The sequence below is a fragment of the Meriones unguiculatus genome, chromosome 5 (assembly GCF_030254825.1).
Source record: "Meriones unguiculatus strain TT.TT164.6M chromosome 5, Bangor_MerUng_6.1, whole genome shotgun sequence".
Lineage (NCBI taxonomy): Eukaryota > Metazoa > Chordata > Mammalia > Rodentia > Muridae > Meriones > Meriones unguiculatus.
Window position 1 is genome coordinate 107,171,952 of NC_083353.1, and position 18,966 is coordinate 107,190,917.

General features: G+C 39.5%; 1 protein-coding gene across 4 annotated transcripts in view; it reads left to right on the plus strand.

The window, feature by feature from the left end:
- Positions 1 to 18,966, plus strand: part of Washc2c (WASH complex subunit 2C) — a 48,560-nt gene that overhangs the window by 3,005 nt on the left and 26,589 nt on the right. For 3 of the 4 annotated variants that reach the window (XM_021657058.2, XM_021657059.2, XM_021657056.2), the window contains exons 3-14: positions 4,457 to 4,519; positions 6,186 to 6,359; positions 8,086 to 8,179; positions 9,027 to 9,088; positions 10,405 to 10,452; positions 11,174 to 11,281; positions 12,400 to 12,481; positions 13,614 to 13,673; positions 14,928 to 15,043; positions 15,455 to 15,512; positions 16,894 to 16,953; positions 17,727 to 17,909. In XM_021657058.2, coding sequence (XP_021512733.1) covers positions 4,457 to 4,519; positions 6,186 to 6,359; positions 8,086 to 8,179; positions 9,027 to 9,088; positions 10,405 to 10,452; positions 11,174 to 11,281; positions 12,400 to 12,481; positions 13,614 to 13,673; positions 14,928 to 15,043; positions 15,455 to 15,512; positions 16,894 to 16,953; positions 17,727 to 17,909 — 1,108 coding nt within the window. The remainder of the gene's footprint in view (positions 1 to 4,456; positions 4,520 to 6,185; positions 6,360 to 8,085; positions 8,180 to 9,026; positions 9,089 to 10,404; positions 10,453 to 11,173; positions 11,282 to 12,399; positions 12,482 to 13,613; positions 13,674 to 14,927; positions 15,044 to 15,454; positions 15,513 to 16,893; positions 16,954 to 17,726; positions 17,910 to 18,966) is intronic. The other variant, XM_021657057.2, reaches the window with a different exon arrangement.

The window sequence follows — 18,966 nt, forward strand, 5'->3', positions numbered from 1 at the left end:
AGGAGGAGGTACCAGAAACTTCATTTTCTGATCAGAGACTTTAATTAGATAATTTCCCCCTCTTCTAGTGTTTTCTGGCAAAGTTTCCTTAGAATTTTCCATAGGTGAGGCTTTGTGAAAACTTTTGTTAAGTGTTATGTCACTCCTGTGGATTCTGTATTTTCATCCATTTTTCTGTCCCCTTATGGTAAGTTCTTATTACTTTGCCCTCCGAGGCTGCCATCAGGATTCTTCTTGAGTGCCAAAAGTAACTACTTCCAAGGGCTTCTATGATGCCACATGATGCAGCTTCATCCCGTTGTGGAGGAGCAGCTGATGATGTTCAGAAAATAGCTATCACTTAAGAAAACTGAAAAAAAAAAAAAAAAGAAAAGAAAAAAGATCAATGCCACAAACATGCCCGTTTTATTAGTCTGCTTTCCTATGTATTTTCTTCAAACTCTGACATTGGTTCTTAAGAAGTACAGTTCAGGCTAGGATACTGCTGCTATTTAGGTTTGTGGAAATTCATTTGAGAGATTATTTAAAAGTCATTTGTGTTTTGTTAGTCTCAGAGGCAGCCCCATAATTGCACACTACATTTTAGAATTAGTGAAGCAAATTGGACTTTCTAGGGCAATAGAGCAGTCAGGACTTTGAGGGAAGTAGAAGTTATGTAGAACCATTAGGAAGGGCCCAAGAGGGAATCCTGAAAGAGAACAGCTAATTAGTGTTGTTTTTGTGTCTAAGCAGAAAGGGACCAGTTCTTAAGGTGCCACCCTTGCCTTTTTTCTTTTCTTTTCTTTTTTTTTTTTTTTTGTGGGGGGAGGGTAAGAATAGTTTCATTCTGCAATCCAGGCTGGTCTCAGACTCAGCTGTCTAGTTAATGACTTTAGTTTGTTTAAAGATCATAAGGGGCTAGAGTAATGGCTCAGAGGTTAAAATAGCACTTGCTGCTCTTCCAGGGGACCTGAGTTCAATTCTGTGCACCCACATGGCAGCTCACAACCATTTGTAACTTCAGTTCTAGGGGATCCAATGCACTCTCCTGGCACACGGTACATGGATATATGTGTAGGCAAAACACTTAACAGTATACATAAAATAAAAGATCATAAGGAATTTTTAAAGCCAGTTGTTAATAGAATTTTAGCTTTGTGGAAAGAAAATTTAAAAACAAAAAACCTTAAATTGATTTCTCAGAATCATTCTGTTAATTATAAAAACTTTGTTTTTATTATATTCTTCCTTTTCACTGCCCTCCCCCCCATAAAGAAACAGCTGTCATTACTAAATTGTCAGAGAATCAACAACTTGAGGTTAAAGCTCAGAACCTTATTGGCCTATAATACCCTGCATATGATAACCCTCTCCACCAACCTGCTGTCTTTTCACAGGTGTTGTCCTTTGCTTTTGACAAAGTAGCCTCGTAAAGCCTCAGGGATTTTGGGTGTCTTTTGCTACCACACTTTTGTTTATATTGCTCTGTATGCCCTTTGTAGTGTATCTATTTGGCAGATTCACTGTGAGACTCTGCTAGACAGTACTGCTTGTTAAGAATTCATGAAGTGGGCTAGAAAGATGGCTCACAGTTAAGAGCACTGGGTTCCAGAGGTCCTGAGTTCAATTCCCAGCAACCACGTAGTGCCTCACAACCATCTGTAATGAAATCGGATTTCCTCTTCTGGTGCATGAAAGCAGGGCACTCATATACACAAACTCAACAAATAACATTAAAAAAAGAATTCATGAAGAATCCATGCCTGTTTGTTTATTTATTTATTATTTGAGACAGGTCTCACCATTTAGCCTAGTTGGTCTAGAAATTGATGTATAGGCTTGGCTGCCCTTAAACTCATGGGTATCTGCTTTTTCCTCCTTGAGTGTTGGGATTAGAAGGATAGGCTTTGTACTCAGTCCCCATGCCATTTGTTAGCAGTCTAGCAGTCTTAAATTTTTTAAAGATTTGTTTATTGTATGTGTGTGGGTATTTTGCCTGCACGCACCTGTATGTCTACTACATTGCCTGGTGGGATGGATCACCTGGAATTGGAGGTACAGACAGTTGTGAGCTGCCATATGGGTCCTGGGAATTTAACCTGGGTCCTTTAGAGGAGCAGCCAGTGCTCTTAACCACTGAGCCATCTCTCCAGCCCTAGCAGTCTTAATAAAAAAAAAAAAGTTTTCAGTGTATATATGCATTGTATATGGCACTGTGTTAAATGGCATTTTTGTGTAAGTACGCATTACATGCTAGCAATTCTGACTTTAAAGTTACTAAACAAGCCTTAGGATCTAGCTAAACCTATTCACAGGTCTTAGCATGATCTGGATACACAGAGACCCTGGATATTTAAATAATTGAATGAGAAAACATATAAACGAAAAGAACCAGAGCTGTGTGTAATTTTAAAAAGAATCCTGTCCTTGTTCTTTTCACTTGTTTCCCATGCCATGTACCCCACTTCTCCAAATGAGGAAAAGTTTCTATGATGACAAATACCAAAGCTATTTAACAGTTTTATTATATACTTATGCTCATGAAATAAAGCTGTGAGGTTGCCTAGGAGCGGTGAGGGAAGTTATCACTGTTTGTCTGCTGGTCCTGGCTACTTTCACTCTCAAAGATCTCATGGCCTTTAGGTTTTCCTAAACTGGTTGCTATTTTAGATGTCACGTTTGGCTTTCAGCCTCAGGATGCTGACATTGAGGGGTAGATTTTAGTGATGGGGGAAATGCTGGTATTGATGGTTTTAGACTTTAGCCAGAAAAATCAGTCTTTCTGGGTTAAGAGGTCTTGCCACAGACTTGAAATAACTACAGTAGCTGTTTGTTTGTTGTTTTTTTGTGTGTTTTTTATCCCCTCTTAAAGATTCATGTACTTTTTTTGTGCTCATATTGGAAATATTTGGTAATGTTTGTTATAGGATAATTAGGAAAGAAGAGTAAGAATGAGGGGCTGGAGAGATGGCTCAGCATTTAAGAGCACTGACTGTTCTTCCAGACGACCTGGATTCAATTCCCAACACCCACATGGCAGCTCACAACTCTCTGTAACTCCATGATATGACACCCTCACACAGACATACATGGAGGCAAAACACCAGTGCACATAAAATAAAAATAAATAGTTAAAAAACTCAAGTTCAATTTTTAGTCTATGTCAGCTGACAAATGTTAATAACTCCAATTCTAGGATATCCAGCACCTTCTTGTGGTCTTCTAAGGCACAAACACCGCACTTACACATTCATACACATAAAATAAAAATAAGTCTTTAAAAAAAAAAACAAACGTAAGAATGAGAGAAGTCGTTTGAATTGCTTCAACTACAGGGGAGACTGGGATAGATGTTCTCGGTCTTTCCTCACACAGACATTAGGCCTAAAAAAACTAAGCCTATAGGTAGCCCTATAATGTGCTACCTGAATTAATCAGCCAGTGAACGTTATTTTGTATTTCTCTCTCCTCTGGATAACTCTGTGTGTTTGTGTGTGCATTTGCAATTTCAGTGGTAGCACTGGAGGCCTGGAGGATTGCTGGAGAGCGGTGGTCTTCAGTCTCCACTAGGACACTTGAAGTTGGTTCTAATACCAGTAAAGGAATGCCTTAACAAGATGGATGAACCTGTTAGCAAGAGTGAGGACAAGTGTGCAAAAAGCAATGTTTCCTTTTGACCTGTCCTTTTATCTGGGTTGCCACCAGAAAGTGTGGTCCAGATTCTGGGTGGATCTTCTTGCTTCAAATGTGATCAAGAAAATTCCTCACAAGAGTGCCCAGCAGCTTGGATTTTTTTTTTTTTTTTTTTTAATATCTGGTGTAGTCAAGTTGACAACCAAGATTAACCATCATAACTACTTATATTGACTTTTTGTAACAAACATACTCTAGTTGTTTAAAAGAAATTATAGTGAGTTTCAAGATTGACAGATATATCTAGTAAAAGAGGTTTTTTCTTGGCCATGTATCTTCTGGCAAGTTGTTGTTGGATTTTACCTTTTTTTCTTTGATTCATATTACATAAGTATACAAAACTTTCAGCCATTTTAAGCAACAGAATAAAGTAAAATTTACCTTTATCATTTTTCTTGCTCCACTTGTTATTTATCTAGTTGGTAAGTTATGTCAGTGGATATTGGCAATGGGCTTGGGTGAAGGTACCTATATTGTTACCCTGTCAGAATTATGTATTAGGTTAAGTGAGAATATCTACCAATTTCGATCATAGTGTTTTCAGAAGTCTTTGATCATCCAAGTAGTTTAGTTCCCTATGATTTTTAGTCATTTATGTCTCTTCCTAAATTTTAACTTTAATTGAAAAGTAACTGCTGTTTTGTTACTGGCTCATGACCACTGACAGTGGTCCCAGTTTTCTGAAAAGCCAGTTTGTCTTTTTAAATTCTTCTTTAGTTTTGAACTTTTATGTGATTCTAATCCAGTGTTTAACTACTTAAAATGATTTTGCTTCCATACTTAGAGGGTGTACGATGAAGAAGTGGAGGAGCAGGTACTCAAGGCTGAGACAGAAAAAACAGAACAGGTACTTGTAGTAAATCATTCTTTCTTTGAATTACTAACTTGGAGAAGTGATAAAGAGGGTGGTGAAGACTGGGAATGTGGGAGCTATGGCCTTTGGCCGTGGCTTAAGAGAATGCTTTGTTTCTGAAACTCAGTCTGTTAATTTGTAGATGAAATTGCTGAACTCTGGTGTAAGCATGGAATAGAATAATTATACACGGGTACAGGTCACAGAGGAAGCTTCATCTTGCCTTCTCCTACTTCCTCCCTTTTTTCCCCTTTCTTCCTCTTCCTCCCTTACCTCTTCCTGCCCTTTAAAGGTGTAGAAGCCATTCTTCCTCAGAGTTCATTGAGAAACAGGCTACATGCTGAGCTTTGGGAAATGAGTGTTATAGCGGTGACGTCTCTGAAGGCCCAGCCTCCCCATCTTTTTGTGAATGTCTTTACTCTTGTTTCTGTCAGATCAAAATTAGATAGTAAGGTGAATATAGGTTGAGTGAGTGCACAGTTGAGGACCCCATGTGTATTCCAAGATGTGTTAGGACAGAGTGGACTGCACAGTGAGCAGATGTTGACTCTGTCATGGGACTGCAGGGAACTGATGATTTAGGACACTTATTCTGAAGAGGTCTCGTTGTCTGTTGAGGCCATTGGTTGTTGGTCTGAACTGCATTGCATGGTTGGTAAGTGTTTTGGAAGTTTACACAAGGAGACACTTGCTGTTAAGCTAGCTGGGAAAAGCTTCAAGGATGAGATTTTATCCAGATGAAGAAAGAAGGGATGAGTAAAAGGCAGTGGGTAGGCCATGCTAACAAAAGAAAGCCATGCGTTAAGGTTGTTGCTTTGTCCTGTTAGTTCTGGGGATTGAACATAGGCCTCATGAGCATGGGGCAAACTTTCTACAACTGAGCTTCATTCCCCATTCCCTGGACTAGGCTTGTGGAAGATAGTGGAGGTCAGAAAAGAGAAGGCAAGGAAGAAAGTTGATGAGAAGTAGGCTAAGGGATCAGGGAGCAGTAGTTGCTACCACTTCCTGTGGCTTGCCACGTTACCTCTGCATACACATCCTTTTTTGCTTGTCTTACATTGGAGTCCACATCTAAGAAAGATTCTGGGCATTACTCATTTTCATATGCTCTGACAAGTACTCCCCTCTGCTTACATTCAGGAAAGCATGGCAGATATGTTTATTGTGGACTTCACTTGGAGAGATTGATATTCTGCCGGGAGTTATTATTTGTGAGAGGTGAAGCTGTTGACACAGATATTAGAAACCAGCTATGGCTCTACCTGCTTAAGCATTACATTTAAAAGTGGTTAGTATCTGGTGAAATGTTTTCTGAACGTTAGGACTAGATGACAGACCTTGGTTCATCCCCTAAAGCTAAGTAAGAGTCATTGAGCACATTCGTTCACAAACATCTCTTTGCAGACTGAGTTTTGGTTTCTAATTTGAATATTCATCTGATTTTCCAGGTGAGGAAATTGGAATTCTAGAGTTTAGGTGGTTTGGTGCATGCCCAGAAAGTGACAAGACTGAGATGTAGAGCTGGTACACTTACTTCAAAGTCTCAAGGCACTCAATAGAACATGACTCTGTTAACATTTTGAGTTCAGATGTTTTGGGGAGAGCATTACTTTAGTATTGGCATATTGGAAGCACACACTGAAGGATATTTTGTTTGTAGGAGAAGACTCGGGAACAAAAAGAAATAGATCTGATTCCTAAAGTCCAGGAGGCTGTGAACTATGGGTTACAGGTACTGGATAGTGCGTTTGAGCAACTTGACATAAAAGCAGGGAACTCGGATTCTGAAGAAGATGATGCCAATGAACGGGTGGAACTGATCCTTGAACCAAAGGTAAAGGCATTCAGTTACAGCATCACGATGTCCTGACTACTGTGCTGGGCACAGGATGTGTAAGGCATGTGGGTTGATCTTTAGTTCATGGGTGTGTTATTAGCATTCCCAAATTGACCACTTCTAGAGCCTTACTTGACTCTAGCATTTCAGTGGCACAAGGTAGGTAAAAGTTGCAGGGCATACCTCCTTCTCCTTTAAGGTTTTCAGGGTGGTCTGTGGGGGAGGAGGCATTTACATGAGCAACCATCCTCTGCACTCTGAGACAAATGACTCGTAGCTGAGAAGTTTAAGGGTAAGAATGAGACTTTTAACTGGATTTGGTTTGCTTTTAAATTTGATTTTTTAATACTTAAATTTTATCATTGATGTGTTTGTATGGGGCATGTGAGTCCCATGGCATATGGTTGAGAGATAACTGAGGAGTCATTTCTCTCCTTCCACCTTTTCATAGGTCCTGGGGATAGAACTTCAGTCCACAGGCCTTTACCCACCTGTCTTGTGGCTCATTTTTATTTTAGGACTGAAATTTTATATATATATATCTTGTACATGTTTTAAAATGTCCATTAATTGTAGAATGTAGAATGTTATTCTACTTGTGTATATCGCATACTTAATTCATGGTGAGAACACTTAAAAATCTCTCAATGATTAAGAAAATCAAATGCATTTTATTAACTATAGTCATCATGCTGAATTGTTTTTTTTTTAAACTTGGTGGTTTTTTGCTTTTTTTTCAGACAGGGTTTCTCTGTGTAATCTTGGCTGTCCTGGACTTGCTTTGTAGACCATGTTGGCACAGCCATCCCCCTGCCTCTGCCTCCCCGAGTGCTGGGATTAAAGGTGTGCGTGATCATGCCTGGCATCATGTTATATTGTTGCCTCTTGATTTTATTTCCTCTAAGTGAAGTGTAGTTTTTCTTTCTTTCTTTTTTTGAGATTATCGTTTAATCACAGTGTTTCTTCCTTCCCTTTCCCTTTCTTAACCCTCCCATATACTTTTCTCCACTCTCCATCAAATTCGTGACCTTTTTCTCACAAATTGTTAGATTCATATGTATATTTGTATATACATTCCTAAATATGACCTCTTGAGTTCATATAATATTATTTATATATACGTTTTCAGAGCTGACCATTTGGCACTGGACAACCAATTGGTTTTTTCTTCCCTGGAGAGAACCCCCTTTCCCTTCCCAGCTTTCTTTACTTGCCTGTAGTTCTTTTGTAGGCTTTATGCAATGTGGGCTGTTTCTCATGCAATTTGGCATATTGGCTGGTGTTGGTGTCATCTTTGTTTAGCTCATGTTTGGCCTAACTGAAGTTTTGTGCCCTTTGACCAACCTCTCTCCCTCTTGTTCCTAGTCTTTAGGGCAAAAAGGAGATTTGGGTTGGGGTTGATGAATAGGGAGCAGGAGCAGATATTCAGGGGCTTGTGCTAAGGAAGACTTCCCAGGACTCACTTCATAGACCAGGCTGGCCTCAGACTCACAGAACTACTTTTGCCTTCCAAGTGCTGGCGTTAAAGTGTTGCATTACCACTGCCTGATTTGATGTTTTAAAAATCAATGATATTTACTTTTAATCTTGCCAGGTTTTCTTATTTTCTACTAGTATTTATCACCTTAGCTTGAGACAGTCAGGTGCAGCAGGAGTCTAGTAGAACACTTGGCTTTATTCTCAACCCATGTGTTTAATGGCCGTGCCCTTTCCTTCCTTGAAGGATCTCTACATTGACCGCCCTTTACCCTATCTCATTGGGTCAAAACTCTTCATGGAACAGGAAGATGTAGGACTTGGGGAGCTGTCCAGTGAAGGTACTCTTTCTCACCAGCACTTTTCTCATGTTGAATAGATCTTAACTTTCTGTGCTAAAATAATTAAAATTTTATTGCAAGACCAGTGGAGAGTGCCCATAGACCCTCGCTCAGGTTTGCCAGTTTATGTTTTACTTCGTACTTCTGTTCTCTGTCTATATATCATAATTTGAACCTCCACAACCCTAATGTTCTCTGTATATTTTATAAGAAGAACAAGAACGTTTTCTCATATAACCACACTGTAAAATGGTCAACTGAAAGAAATTTTACTATTGCCTAATTTTGGGTTATATTCAGATTTTGTCCCATCAGTATCCTTTACTACTTTTGTTGCCTTCTCTGGTCTAAGACATAGCATTTAGTTGTTAAATTGCTCTAGTGACCTTTTATTTTAATTTCATTTAAATTTTTTATGTTTCTTTATTTTTTTGTATGAATATGTGTGCGGGCATGTGGAGATGAGATGACAGCCTATGAAAGTCAGTTCTCTGTTCCATCATGTGAATTCCATAGACTAAACTTCCATCATCAGGAATAGTGGCAATTGCCTTTACCTGTCATCACTAGTCAACTTTTAGTCTGATATAGTTTCTTCATTTTTTTTTTTTTTTGTAACCATGACATCTTTGTAGAGTAAGGCCAATTTATGATATTTTAATTCATGGGAGGGTTACTTTGAGATTGTATTAATAAGGAAGATGCTTTCATTCCGCTAAATGGCAATAGTTTCATTGAAGTCTCTTTGATGCTGTTGTGGTTGGCTACTTGGAGAAGGAGCTACAGACTTTTTCTAAAAAAATTTTCTGATGAAATTGGTGCTGACTTTTACACCTCTTCCTGACAGAAGGCTCTGTAGGCAGTGACCGTGGGAGCATTGTGGACAGTGAAGAAGAGAAAGAAGAGGAGGTAAGGACATGGTGTGGGCAGGCCGTGGTGAGTAGGAAGTTTAGGATGTATGAATCAGGCTAGGTGTATTACTCTGCAACAGGCTAGGTTGCAGAGTTAGTGAACTGATTTCATAAAACTTAAGGTGCAGAATCTGAAGGATTTTTTTTTCCCCTGAGGGTTGAAATTCTTCTTTCTAATTTGTACAGAGAGAAGTAAGGGCAACTTCCTTGATCCCTTTTACCATTACCTACCTGTTCTTCCTATCAAATCCTTCATTTCCCATTGTATTTTAAGGATAGAATAGCTCAGACACTGTCGTACAGTCTCTGGCCGAAACTCAGTCTTGGAAAGTGTCTGTCTTAAATGATTTTGGGGAAAAAGTAAATAGCTACAATGAACAACTTTTAAAAAAGATACTATTGTTGTTGTTATTGTGTGTGTGTGTGTATGTGTGTGCATGTGCATGTGTGTGTAGGTGCTTGTGGAGACCAGAAGATGGCATCAGATCCCTGGAGCTGAAGCTACAGGCAGTTGTGAGCTGCCTGACGTAGGTGCTGGGAATCAAACTCAATTCCCCTGCAAGAGCGCCATGCTCTCTCAACCACTAAGCCACTTCTTCATCTTCAACTCCTGAATAAATTTTTAAAGCCTTCTAATCAAAGCATCTACTTCATGTTCAATTACTAGTGTCTAAAGGTCCACAGAGGACAACCTTGATCCAGTCTGGAGCCTTGAGTTGTTCCTTCAGACAAGGAGTGTAAGATTCTAAAAGGAGACCATATTGTGTGTCTCATTTAAATTTCTTGATTGTTCTCCCACCTGCCCCCTCTTCTGCACTCCTTCCTCCAGCCCTGCAAACAGAAATCCTAGCAGTAGAAATAAACCTGCTTGTTATCTTGCTGTAGATAATTGTCTGCTAAGTCCTTTGTTTTTATCTGTCAGTGTAGCTCTTTACCAAATTGTTGGTAGCAAGCTGATGTTCAGTTCTTGATCTTGATGAAGTAGTTATCTTACTAGAGGTAGCAGAGATTTAGTCCACGATGTAGAGCAACACAAACCAGGCACCTCTGATTTAATTACTTAATGTTCTTTCTTTAAATCTGAAGGTTAGAAGTGGAAAATATAAATGATATGAATGAATCAATAGAGCTATTTAAATGAGACACAAAAATTATGGTAGCGAGACATCTCTTCCAGTATTGCCAGTCATTCATCCTGTGTGCTGCTTAAGGTGACTTGAGTGTACAGAGCATTTCCTCTGCCTGACACAGTCACTTACCTCAGAGACCAACGAGATCTTTCCGTGTTAACAGCAAAACTTTTTTCACCCACAGGAATCAGATGAAGATTTTGCCAGTCGTAGTGACAATGACCAAAACCAGGTAAAGCCTATTGAATTGAATTCATTTTAAAGCTTTAGTTGAAGTATAACATGTATACTAAAATATTTTCCTTTCTTTTTTTTGTTTTTGGTTTTTGGTTTTTCAAGACAGGGTTTCTTTGTGTAGTCTTGGCTGACCTGGACTCATTTTGTAGACCAGGCTGGCCTTGAAATCACTGAGATCTACCTGCCTCTACCTCCCTGAATGCTGGGATTATAGGCGTGTGCCACCATACTGGACAATATTACTTTTCTTTTTGCTGTTGGTGCTGGGGATTGAACCTAGGGTCTTAGGCTTGCGTGGCAAGCTCGGTACTTTATTTGTATCCCAAGTCTCCTAAAATGACTTTTGAATGACATTTTGAGATTTTTCATGATTGCAGCTAGTTTTCTTTTAAGTATGTCATGTATTTAGGTTAGTCATCTCCTTTGGATATTACCTTTTCCAAATTCTGCTCTTTTTTAATAGCTCCTTTTAACCATCACTTCCTGTTCTTATTAAGACTAATTTTATTCCTCTAATAGTGAACAGTTTGGATATTCTGATATCTTGCTTTGATACTTTTACTCTTATATTCTTACTAAAAAGTAAATCCTTTCTTTAGTTGCTATCATGTGGAATATATGTTCCCACTGTGGTTACTGAAGGGGAACTATCAAAAGCTTACAGTGTCTCCTTTTTAGTTTGATGACTTACATTTTACTCTGTTTTGCATTCCCAGCATACAACACAGATGAGTGATGAAGAGGAAGAGGATGATGGTGACCTTTTTGCTGACTCTGAGAAGGAGGGGGATGATATTGAAGACATTGAGGAAAATGCTAAGTCTGTAAGTATAGTTATCACTCAGTGAGGTCTTAGGAATGGTATTTCACATTGCTTCTTAATATCGTCATTTTATATTGTGGTCTATTTTTGTATTGTGGTTTATATTTGTAATTGTGTAGTCAAAGGTAAACAGTAGATGACTTCCTCAGTCACTCTTCCCTTTAATTTTTGAGTCAGGGTCTCTCACTGAACCTGGGCTTACCAGCTCAACCAGCTGGCCAACAAGCCCCAGGGTTCCTTCTGTCTTTGTGCCCCCAACTCAGAGATTACAGATCCATATAGCGCCTTCCAGCTTTTTATGCAAGTGCTAGGGTTCTAAAAACTCTGGTTCTCACACTTATGTAGCAAGCATTGTACTGACTCAGACATCTTACAGCCTCCATATTTATAATTTGATTCTTTTTCTTTTAAAGATTTGTCTTATTTGTAAGTGTGTTTTTGGTGCATCTGTGTGCCTGTATTTGCACACATGTATCTGGGTTCCTGGAGAGTCCAGAAGAAGGTATCGGATTTATTGGAGCTGGAGTTATAGGATGCTGTGAGACACTTGACATGGGTTCTGAGAGCTAACCTTAGGTCTTTTGCAGGAACTCCATCACTCTTGTCCCTTGATTGATAGTTTTATAAAAAGCAGTTAATGACCCTGTGTCATCAATTGCCTTACAGGCGCTGCTTTCCTCTACTGCTAAGGATTTTTCTAAGTCAACCATTGGGAATATATTCAGCTCTAAAATTTTGAGATCAAATACTCTCCTGACTCCCGCCACGCTTTCATGTTCTCTTATTGAGATTTTTCAAGTATTTTTAAAAACAGAGAAGTCAGAGTATCTCTTTTCAAGGGGATATTTTGTGAATTCTGTTACTTACCTAAGCTCTATAGGCTTTATGTGTTTAAATTCATTATAAAAGCTCTGTTTTTTGCAAGTGTATTCACATATACACAAAAAAGCCTTGTTTTATTTGTAGTTTGATTTCTTTGTAACTGTTGATATAATTTTATTAGGTGTCCAGAAGTAAAATCTACTAATTTGTTTAAGAATATTCTTTTTCTTTTCTTTTTTTCTCTGTCTGTCTTCCTTCCTTCCTTCCTTCCTTTCTTTCTTTCTTTTTTTCCTATAGAAAAGACCTACATCTTTTGCTGATGAGCTGGCAGCTCGGATCAAAGGAGATATCTCAAACCAGCGGAAAGAGGAACAGACAGGTCAGTTCTGAAGGCAGGTTCATAGGGCAGTGGGTGGCATGCTGCCGTCTGCTTGTGTGTTATTGCACACATGTTCTCTCTGTGTGTATGTGTGTTTTTTATTATTTTGATGTTTTTTGTTTGTTTTGAGGCAAAGTCTCATATATTCCATGCCTCAAATCTGCACTGTCGGCAAGGGTCTTCTTGCCTTCTCCTTTGAGGTCTGGGAATCAGAAACAGCCACTATACCCAAACATGGGGTTCAGTAATTACTAAGGCACGATAGACTTAAGTTTTAGTTCTTGGTCCTTTGCTGTGTTTTCTTGGACTCCTTTATTGTTGTTATTTTGCATGTTATTCGTTTAATTAGGATGAGGGCTGTGTGTGCCTTGATGTGTATGTAGAATTTGGTTTCTTCCCCTCCTTTTACCTTGTGGCTGTGGTTGTCAGGCTTGCTGCTAAGCACTTTGACCTTTAAGTCAGTGGTTCTCAGCCTTCCCAATGCTGCCACTCTTTATTATGGTTTCTCATATGGTTGGTGACCCCCAACCATAAAATATTTTTGTTATTACTTCATAACTATATTTTTGCTATTCTTATAAATTGTAATGTAAATATGTGTTTTCTAGTGTTCTTAGGTGACCTCTAAGAAAGAGTCATTTGACCTTCATAGGGGATGAGACCCACGGGTTGGGAACTCCTGCCTTAAGCTGTATCAATGGCTCTTAGATTCTGTTTGATATTTAGATACTACGAGTATCCTATTTCTCCCCTTCCTACTACTTGTGTATATGTAGGTAACATCTTACGTGCATAGAATATGGACATCCCAGGGAACTGTGGACAGCAGATTATGAAGCCCCTTAACTTTTACTCTTAAGTTTTGATTAATAAAAATGCACTGTCCAGTTCATTCTAGTTATTTAACAGAGTGGAAAGGTAATTTCTTCCTTAAGTACAATGCTGGTATGCGTGACCTGACAGCCTTCTGTCTTATAGAGACACTCCCTAAGTAAGTGCTCCAGTGGAGCTGAGATATGAACTTGAGTCTCCTGCTCTTGGCCTGTGTCATGAGGATGCAGGCATGAGTAGCAAATCGGTATCTGTGTGACAAAAAAGTTAAAAGTATGAGATTCTCATAAGTCACTCTCAGCAGATGGAAAATCTCAGAGGACAGTGAAGGAGAAGAAGGAAAAGAGAACACCTCCAGATGGTAAGCCCTTCACTCATTAGGAGCCTTTATGTAGCATGAAGTTACCAAAGTCCTGTGTTGACAATTAGGTTGTGTCTTCATTCTTTTTTTTTATTTTATTTTTTTTTTTGTGTGTGTGTGTTTTGAGACAGGGTTTTTCTGTATAAACAAGCCCTGGCTGTTCTGGACTCACTTTGTAGACCAGGCTGGCCTCGAACTCAGAGATCTGCCTGCCTCTGCCTTCCAAGTGCTGGAATAAAAGGCATGTGCCACCACTACCTGGCTTCCATTCACTTTTTTTTTTTTTTTTTGAGACATTCACTTTTTAAATTTTTTTTTTTTTATTTTTTTTTTATTTTGTGTACGTTGGTGTTTGACTGCATGTATGTCTGTGTGAGGTTGTCGGGTCCCCTAGAACAGGAGCTACAGACAGGTGTAGCTGCTGGGTAGAGGTGCTGGGAATTGAACTCTGGTCCTCTGGAAAAGAAGTCAGTGCTCTTAACTGTTGAACCATCTCTCCAGCTCTGAGACATTCACTTTTTTTTTTAAAGCTTCTGAAAATATGTTTTACATTGCTAGCATGGAAGAAAGGCTAGTGTGGAGTAATGCTTCTGAATATTTGAATTGCTAGTCTAGGCATTGCCTGTCTTTCTAGGATTTTTTTAGGTGTGTAAGAACTATGATTTGCTAAAGTTTTCAGTAAATATTGTATATGACCCCTTAGTATTAAGTAGTGACAGCTGTTGTCCCTTGCCATTGTCTCCATCTCTAGGATTATTGCTTAGTTTGTTTTTTCTTTCTCTAAATTTTTGCATGTGGCAATTGAACTATATCTTTGCCTCAAAGTAAGTCAGGAAAGAGATAGGTTAATAGTCAGTTTTGTCTCTAGACATTACTCACTTGACGATGAAGGACTTCCCTGGATTGTTTGAAATTCATCACTCTGCTCTCAGATGCTCCTTGTGAAATATGGCTTCATTAAAGACCATGCCTACACTGTACATGGTGTAGAGGCAACTATACCATGATTTTGGTATACCAGGATTTTGGATATACCCCCCCCCCATCTCGTGTTTTTGAAGCAAAGTCTTGCAAGATAGTCCAAGGAATTAGTATGTAGCCCAAACTGGCCACAGTCCCACCATGTCCAGGTTGTTCTTGAACTTTGATTCCTTTATCTTCACCTCCCGAATGCTGGGATTACATTCAGGCAGTGTGCCACCACCACGGGCCACACCATTTTAACACTCCATGCGCAACACTACTTTTTGACAGATGAGGAAGACATCTTGTTCCCACCCCCCAAGTTGACTGATGAAGACTTCTCACCGTTTGGCTCTAGAGGTGGTCTGTTCAGTGAAGGGCATGGACTTTTTGATGATGAAGATGAGGTGAGTTGGGTAAATGAACAAAGCTCTTTGTATCTGTGTTACTAAGTGTGCAATTTTGAGTGTGTTTGAGAAAAGTAGCTTTCTGTTCATTAATTCTTAGGGACATGTTGTAGTCAAAACCACTGACTGAGAAATACAATATATCCTGATGTTCTGTTGTCCCTTGATTGGAGGAGAGGCTCTGAGAATATCAATAGTGGATAATATACTTGAGTTACCAATATGTTGTCATCTTCCATCTTTTTATTTAATTCCTGACAGGCCCACATTAAGTTCATTTTGCTCTAGTCCACACTTTGTGACTGATTCTTTGGCAGGACAGTAAATACGTAGCTTCAAAGTATAAAATACTTATCAGAAATCTTCAAATTCAGATAATTTTTAAATTATCCTGTGCTTTACTGCAACCAGAGTGACCTCTTCAGGGAAGTCTCCCGGGATCAGCAAGCGAATGCTCCTGTTAGTGAAGGTAGGCTTGGGAATGAATGCTTTTCCTTGCATGGTATCCTAGCTTGCTTTCTGTTTTGTTGATAAACAGCTTGGGAAGGGAAGAGTGTACGTCATGTTTGCAGCATACAGTCCATCACCCTGTTGCTTTCCAGGCTCATATTTGGCTGTCTTTCTACCTCTTCCAGGACCATCTCACTAAGTGTTGGTACTGTGTACAGTGGACTGGGTCTTCCTACGGCAGTCATTAATCAAGAAAGTTCTCCACAGACTTAACTGTAGGCCAGTCTGAAGGGGGAAGTTTCTCAGCTGAGAACTGCTTTTTCCAGACAAATCAAACAAATCAGGTTGACAAAAAACTACTCAGCAAACATGTTCTAAAGCTCTTTCCATTGTGAGACAGAACACCCAAAGCTTTAAATTCAAAGCTGTTTTTTGGCTTGAAACAGTTGAAGACAGTTTGTCTTTGCCAATTTCTCTCTTAGGAAGAGACATCTTCAGACCCATATCACACATTTGGCTTTTAGAGATGATTAAAAAAAGTCAAAAAGGGAAAGTATTTGATAGCTATGCTCAGGCTAGCTTAACTATAGTGACATTTAATTCAAGGGAACATTGTGTTGAGTATATCAGTAATTCCTCATCGTGGCATTCTCATCAGAATCTTCTGTAGGAATTTTTAAAAGCCTACCATTTTTATTCCATTAAATTTAAAGTGGTTCTTTAGACACTGGGAATAAATTGTTTTAAGTGACAGCCTTCGTGCGGTATGTTCTGTGTTGGGGCCATCCTTACCTTGCTTTCATGTCAGTTCACTTACTTTTCTTGTTTCTTCACTGCTTTTATTTTATTTTCTTCTCTACCGTCTCATAGGTTTTGCTGTTCCCGTTCACTAGTTCACGGCAGTGAGCTGTAAAGGATAGCATTAGGGCTATATTAAAAGACCTTGCTTACTCTGTTCCTGGCTTCCCCACAAGTTCTCATTGTTGCTCTTTAACCTCAGTGCATCTTCCATGGGAGCTGTAGTTTAGACTGTGTTAATCCTAAAGTATAAGCTTCTGTTATCAGTAAAAATGAAAAAAAAAAAAAAAAAAAAAAACTCAGTAATTTTTAAATTGCTTACTCAGGAAAAATTGTGCTTAAACAACAACAACAAAAAAACCCAAAATGCCTTTTCAGGCCTATGCCACATTTCAATGACTCCAGAGAAGGGGTGGGCGCTTGTTATTTTTGAGGTGGTTTTGCTTGTAGTCCTGGTTGGTCTGATGCTTATCATGTAGCCCTGAGCTTTTCTTAAGCACTACAGTCCTCCTGCCTCAGCTGCTAAAGTTTTGTGATCACAGGTGTGTCCTACCATGCTCCGCAAATTTGGTGAAATGATTGACCTTTTTTCTTTATTCTAGAATCTCCGTCACCCAAACCTGGAAAGAAAATCCCAGCCGGGGCTGTTTCTGTACTTTTAGGTAACAGGGTTTATTCCTGTGTGTATGTATGGTATGCACATGTGCCTGTGTGTGCAGAGAAAAGATAACAAATGTTTTGTGTTAGCACTCTCTTTCATATTCCCTTGAGACAGGGTCTCACACTGAGCTGGTGGCCAGTAAGCCCCAGAGAGCCTCCCAACCCTCTGTGCCAGCACTGGGTTACAACAAGCACAGGTGCCAGCCACACCCTGCTTTTTTTGTGAGTTCTGGACATTTGAACTGAAGTCCTTATGTTTCCACAACAATCACTTACGTGCTAACCCATCATCCCAGTGCTTTTTTAAGAACTGTATAATTCCATTTTGTCATCTTTTATAAGGACTGCCTAGGGATTAGGGGGTACCTGGGAGCCCTAGAAGGCATTAGCGTGTTTATATCTAGAGCTTGTTTACTGGAGATCTGAGCGCACATTCTGTTTGAATTGCAAGGCTCTGGGGTTGGGGATGCATTTTGCATGGCCCTGCTTTCCTTTCCAGTACTGCAGAGAGCTACAGGTGTGGGAAAAAGGGGGGAGGAAAAGAAGAGAAGAGGGGGAGAGAGATGACGGACAGACAGAGGAAGGGAGAAAAGAATGAGGGGATCAGTGCAATTTCTTGAGTGGCCAGCAATCCTGCACCGTGGTTTAGCTCTCCAACAGTAACCCAAAGGTTATTTCATTTTTTAAGTGTTTGTGGATGAACCTGACTCATGAGTAGTGTTGTAGTCGGGAGACTATCCCTGGCTAATAGCTTTGATTATCTTTCTATCCACAGGGTATACCGATGTGCCTGGGTCTGCCTCTGCCCCATCACTGAAGGAATTTCAGAAACATGAGCAGTCCACTCCAGGGAAGAGCCCACATCTGCCAACTCCTGCTGGCCTCTTTGATGATGATGACAATGACAATGATGATAACAACTTTTTTGTGCCATCTTGTAGCAAGCCTTCTAAGACCGGTACACTTTCAGCCTAATTCTGGGAGCTTAGAGAAGAATATTGAACTTAAAGGGACATAGTTCTTTATGTTCAGTGTCTCTTGCAGTTTCGAATGCCTTGTTGAACTGTCATTGTCTTTGTCTATGCTTAAATTGTGCAACAACCTTGAGGGTCCCTAATGGTCTAGTCTTTTCTGCTTTGGAAATTAATTACTGAGGTTATTTTGTTTTTTTAATAGGGATGTGAATTTCTTCTATTTTTTTTTCTCAAAAGTTTCTGCTTCTACCTTTCAAATTACTGATAGAAATTTAGTCATACTTCCTCCTTGCAGCTCTGGGAAATTACATGAACAGAACATGCTGGTTGCTTAATTCCCATCTTCTCTTTTCTCTACTCAGGTTATCCTTGGCCTTATCCTTCTGGTAGCATTTTTTTGGCCTGCTGCCTGCTCAGTGCTCTTCTTCCCTCCTCTGAAGTCTTTATTGAAGTCTTTCCTATGCCTTATTCACTGACACATGGCTTTGCTTAGGGAACAAAAAGAAGGGAACCACTCAGATTTTCCTGAATCAAGAAAACTGTGGTCTTTCTTTTTAGTGGATCTTTGTAAAATTGTTGAAGAGAATGAGCAGCTGGAGGGATGGCTCAGAGGTTATGAGTACTTTCTACAAAGTCCTGGGACCAGGGTTCTGATCCTATCACCCATGGAACAAGCCTGCCATTAGGTGTATGCCTGGAACTCCAGCTCTAAAGGGGTAGAGATAGGATCACTATGGCTCCCTAGCTTCTAGTGTAGTAGAGAAAATACAAGCCCAAGTTCAGGGAAGGACCGTGCCTCAGAGGAATATGTAGAGAGTGATAGGACACTGGACACCTTCTGACTTAGGACACTGGACACCTTTTGACTTCTATGTACATGCACAGATGGGCACACACCTCCATACATGAGCATACACACACCCAACCACACAAACAAATAAGTCTTGTAAAAGTAAAGAGGGATTTACTTTTATACTTTTGAATATTTCTCAACATTAAGTGAAAAATACAAGTGGTAGTTCATTTTTCTCAGATTATTTA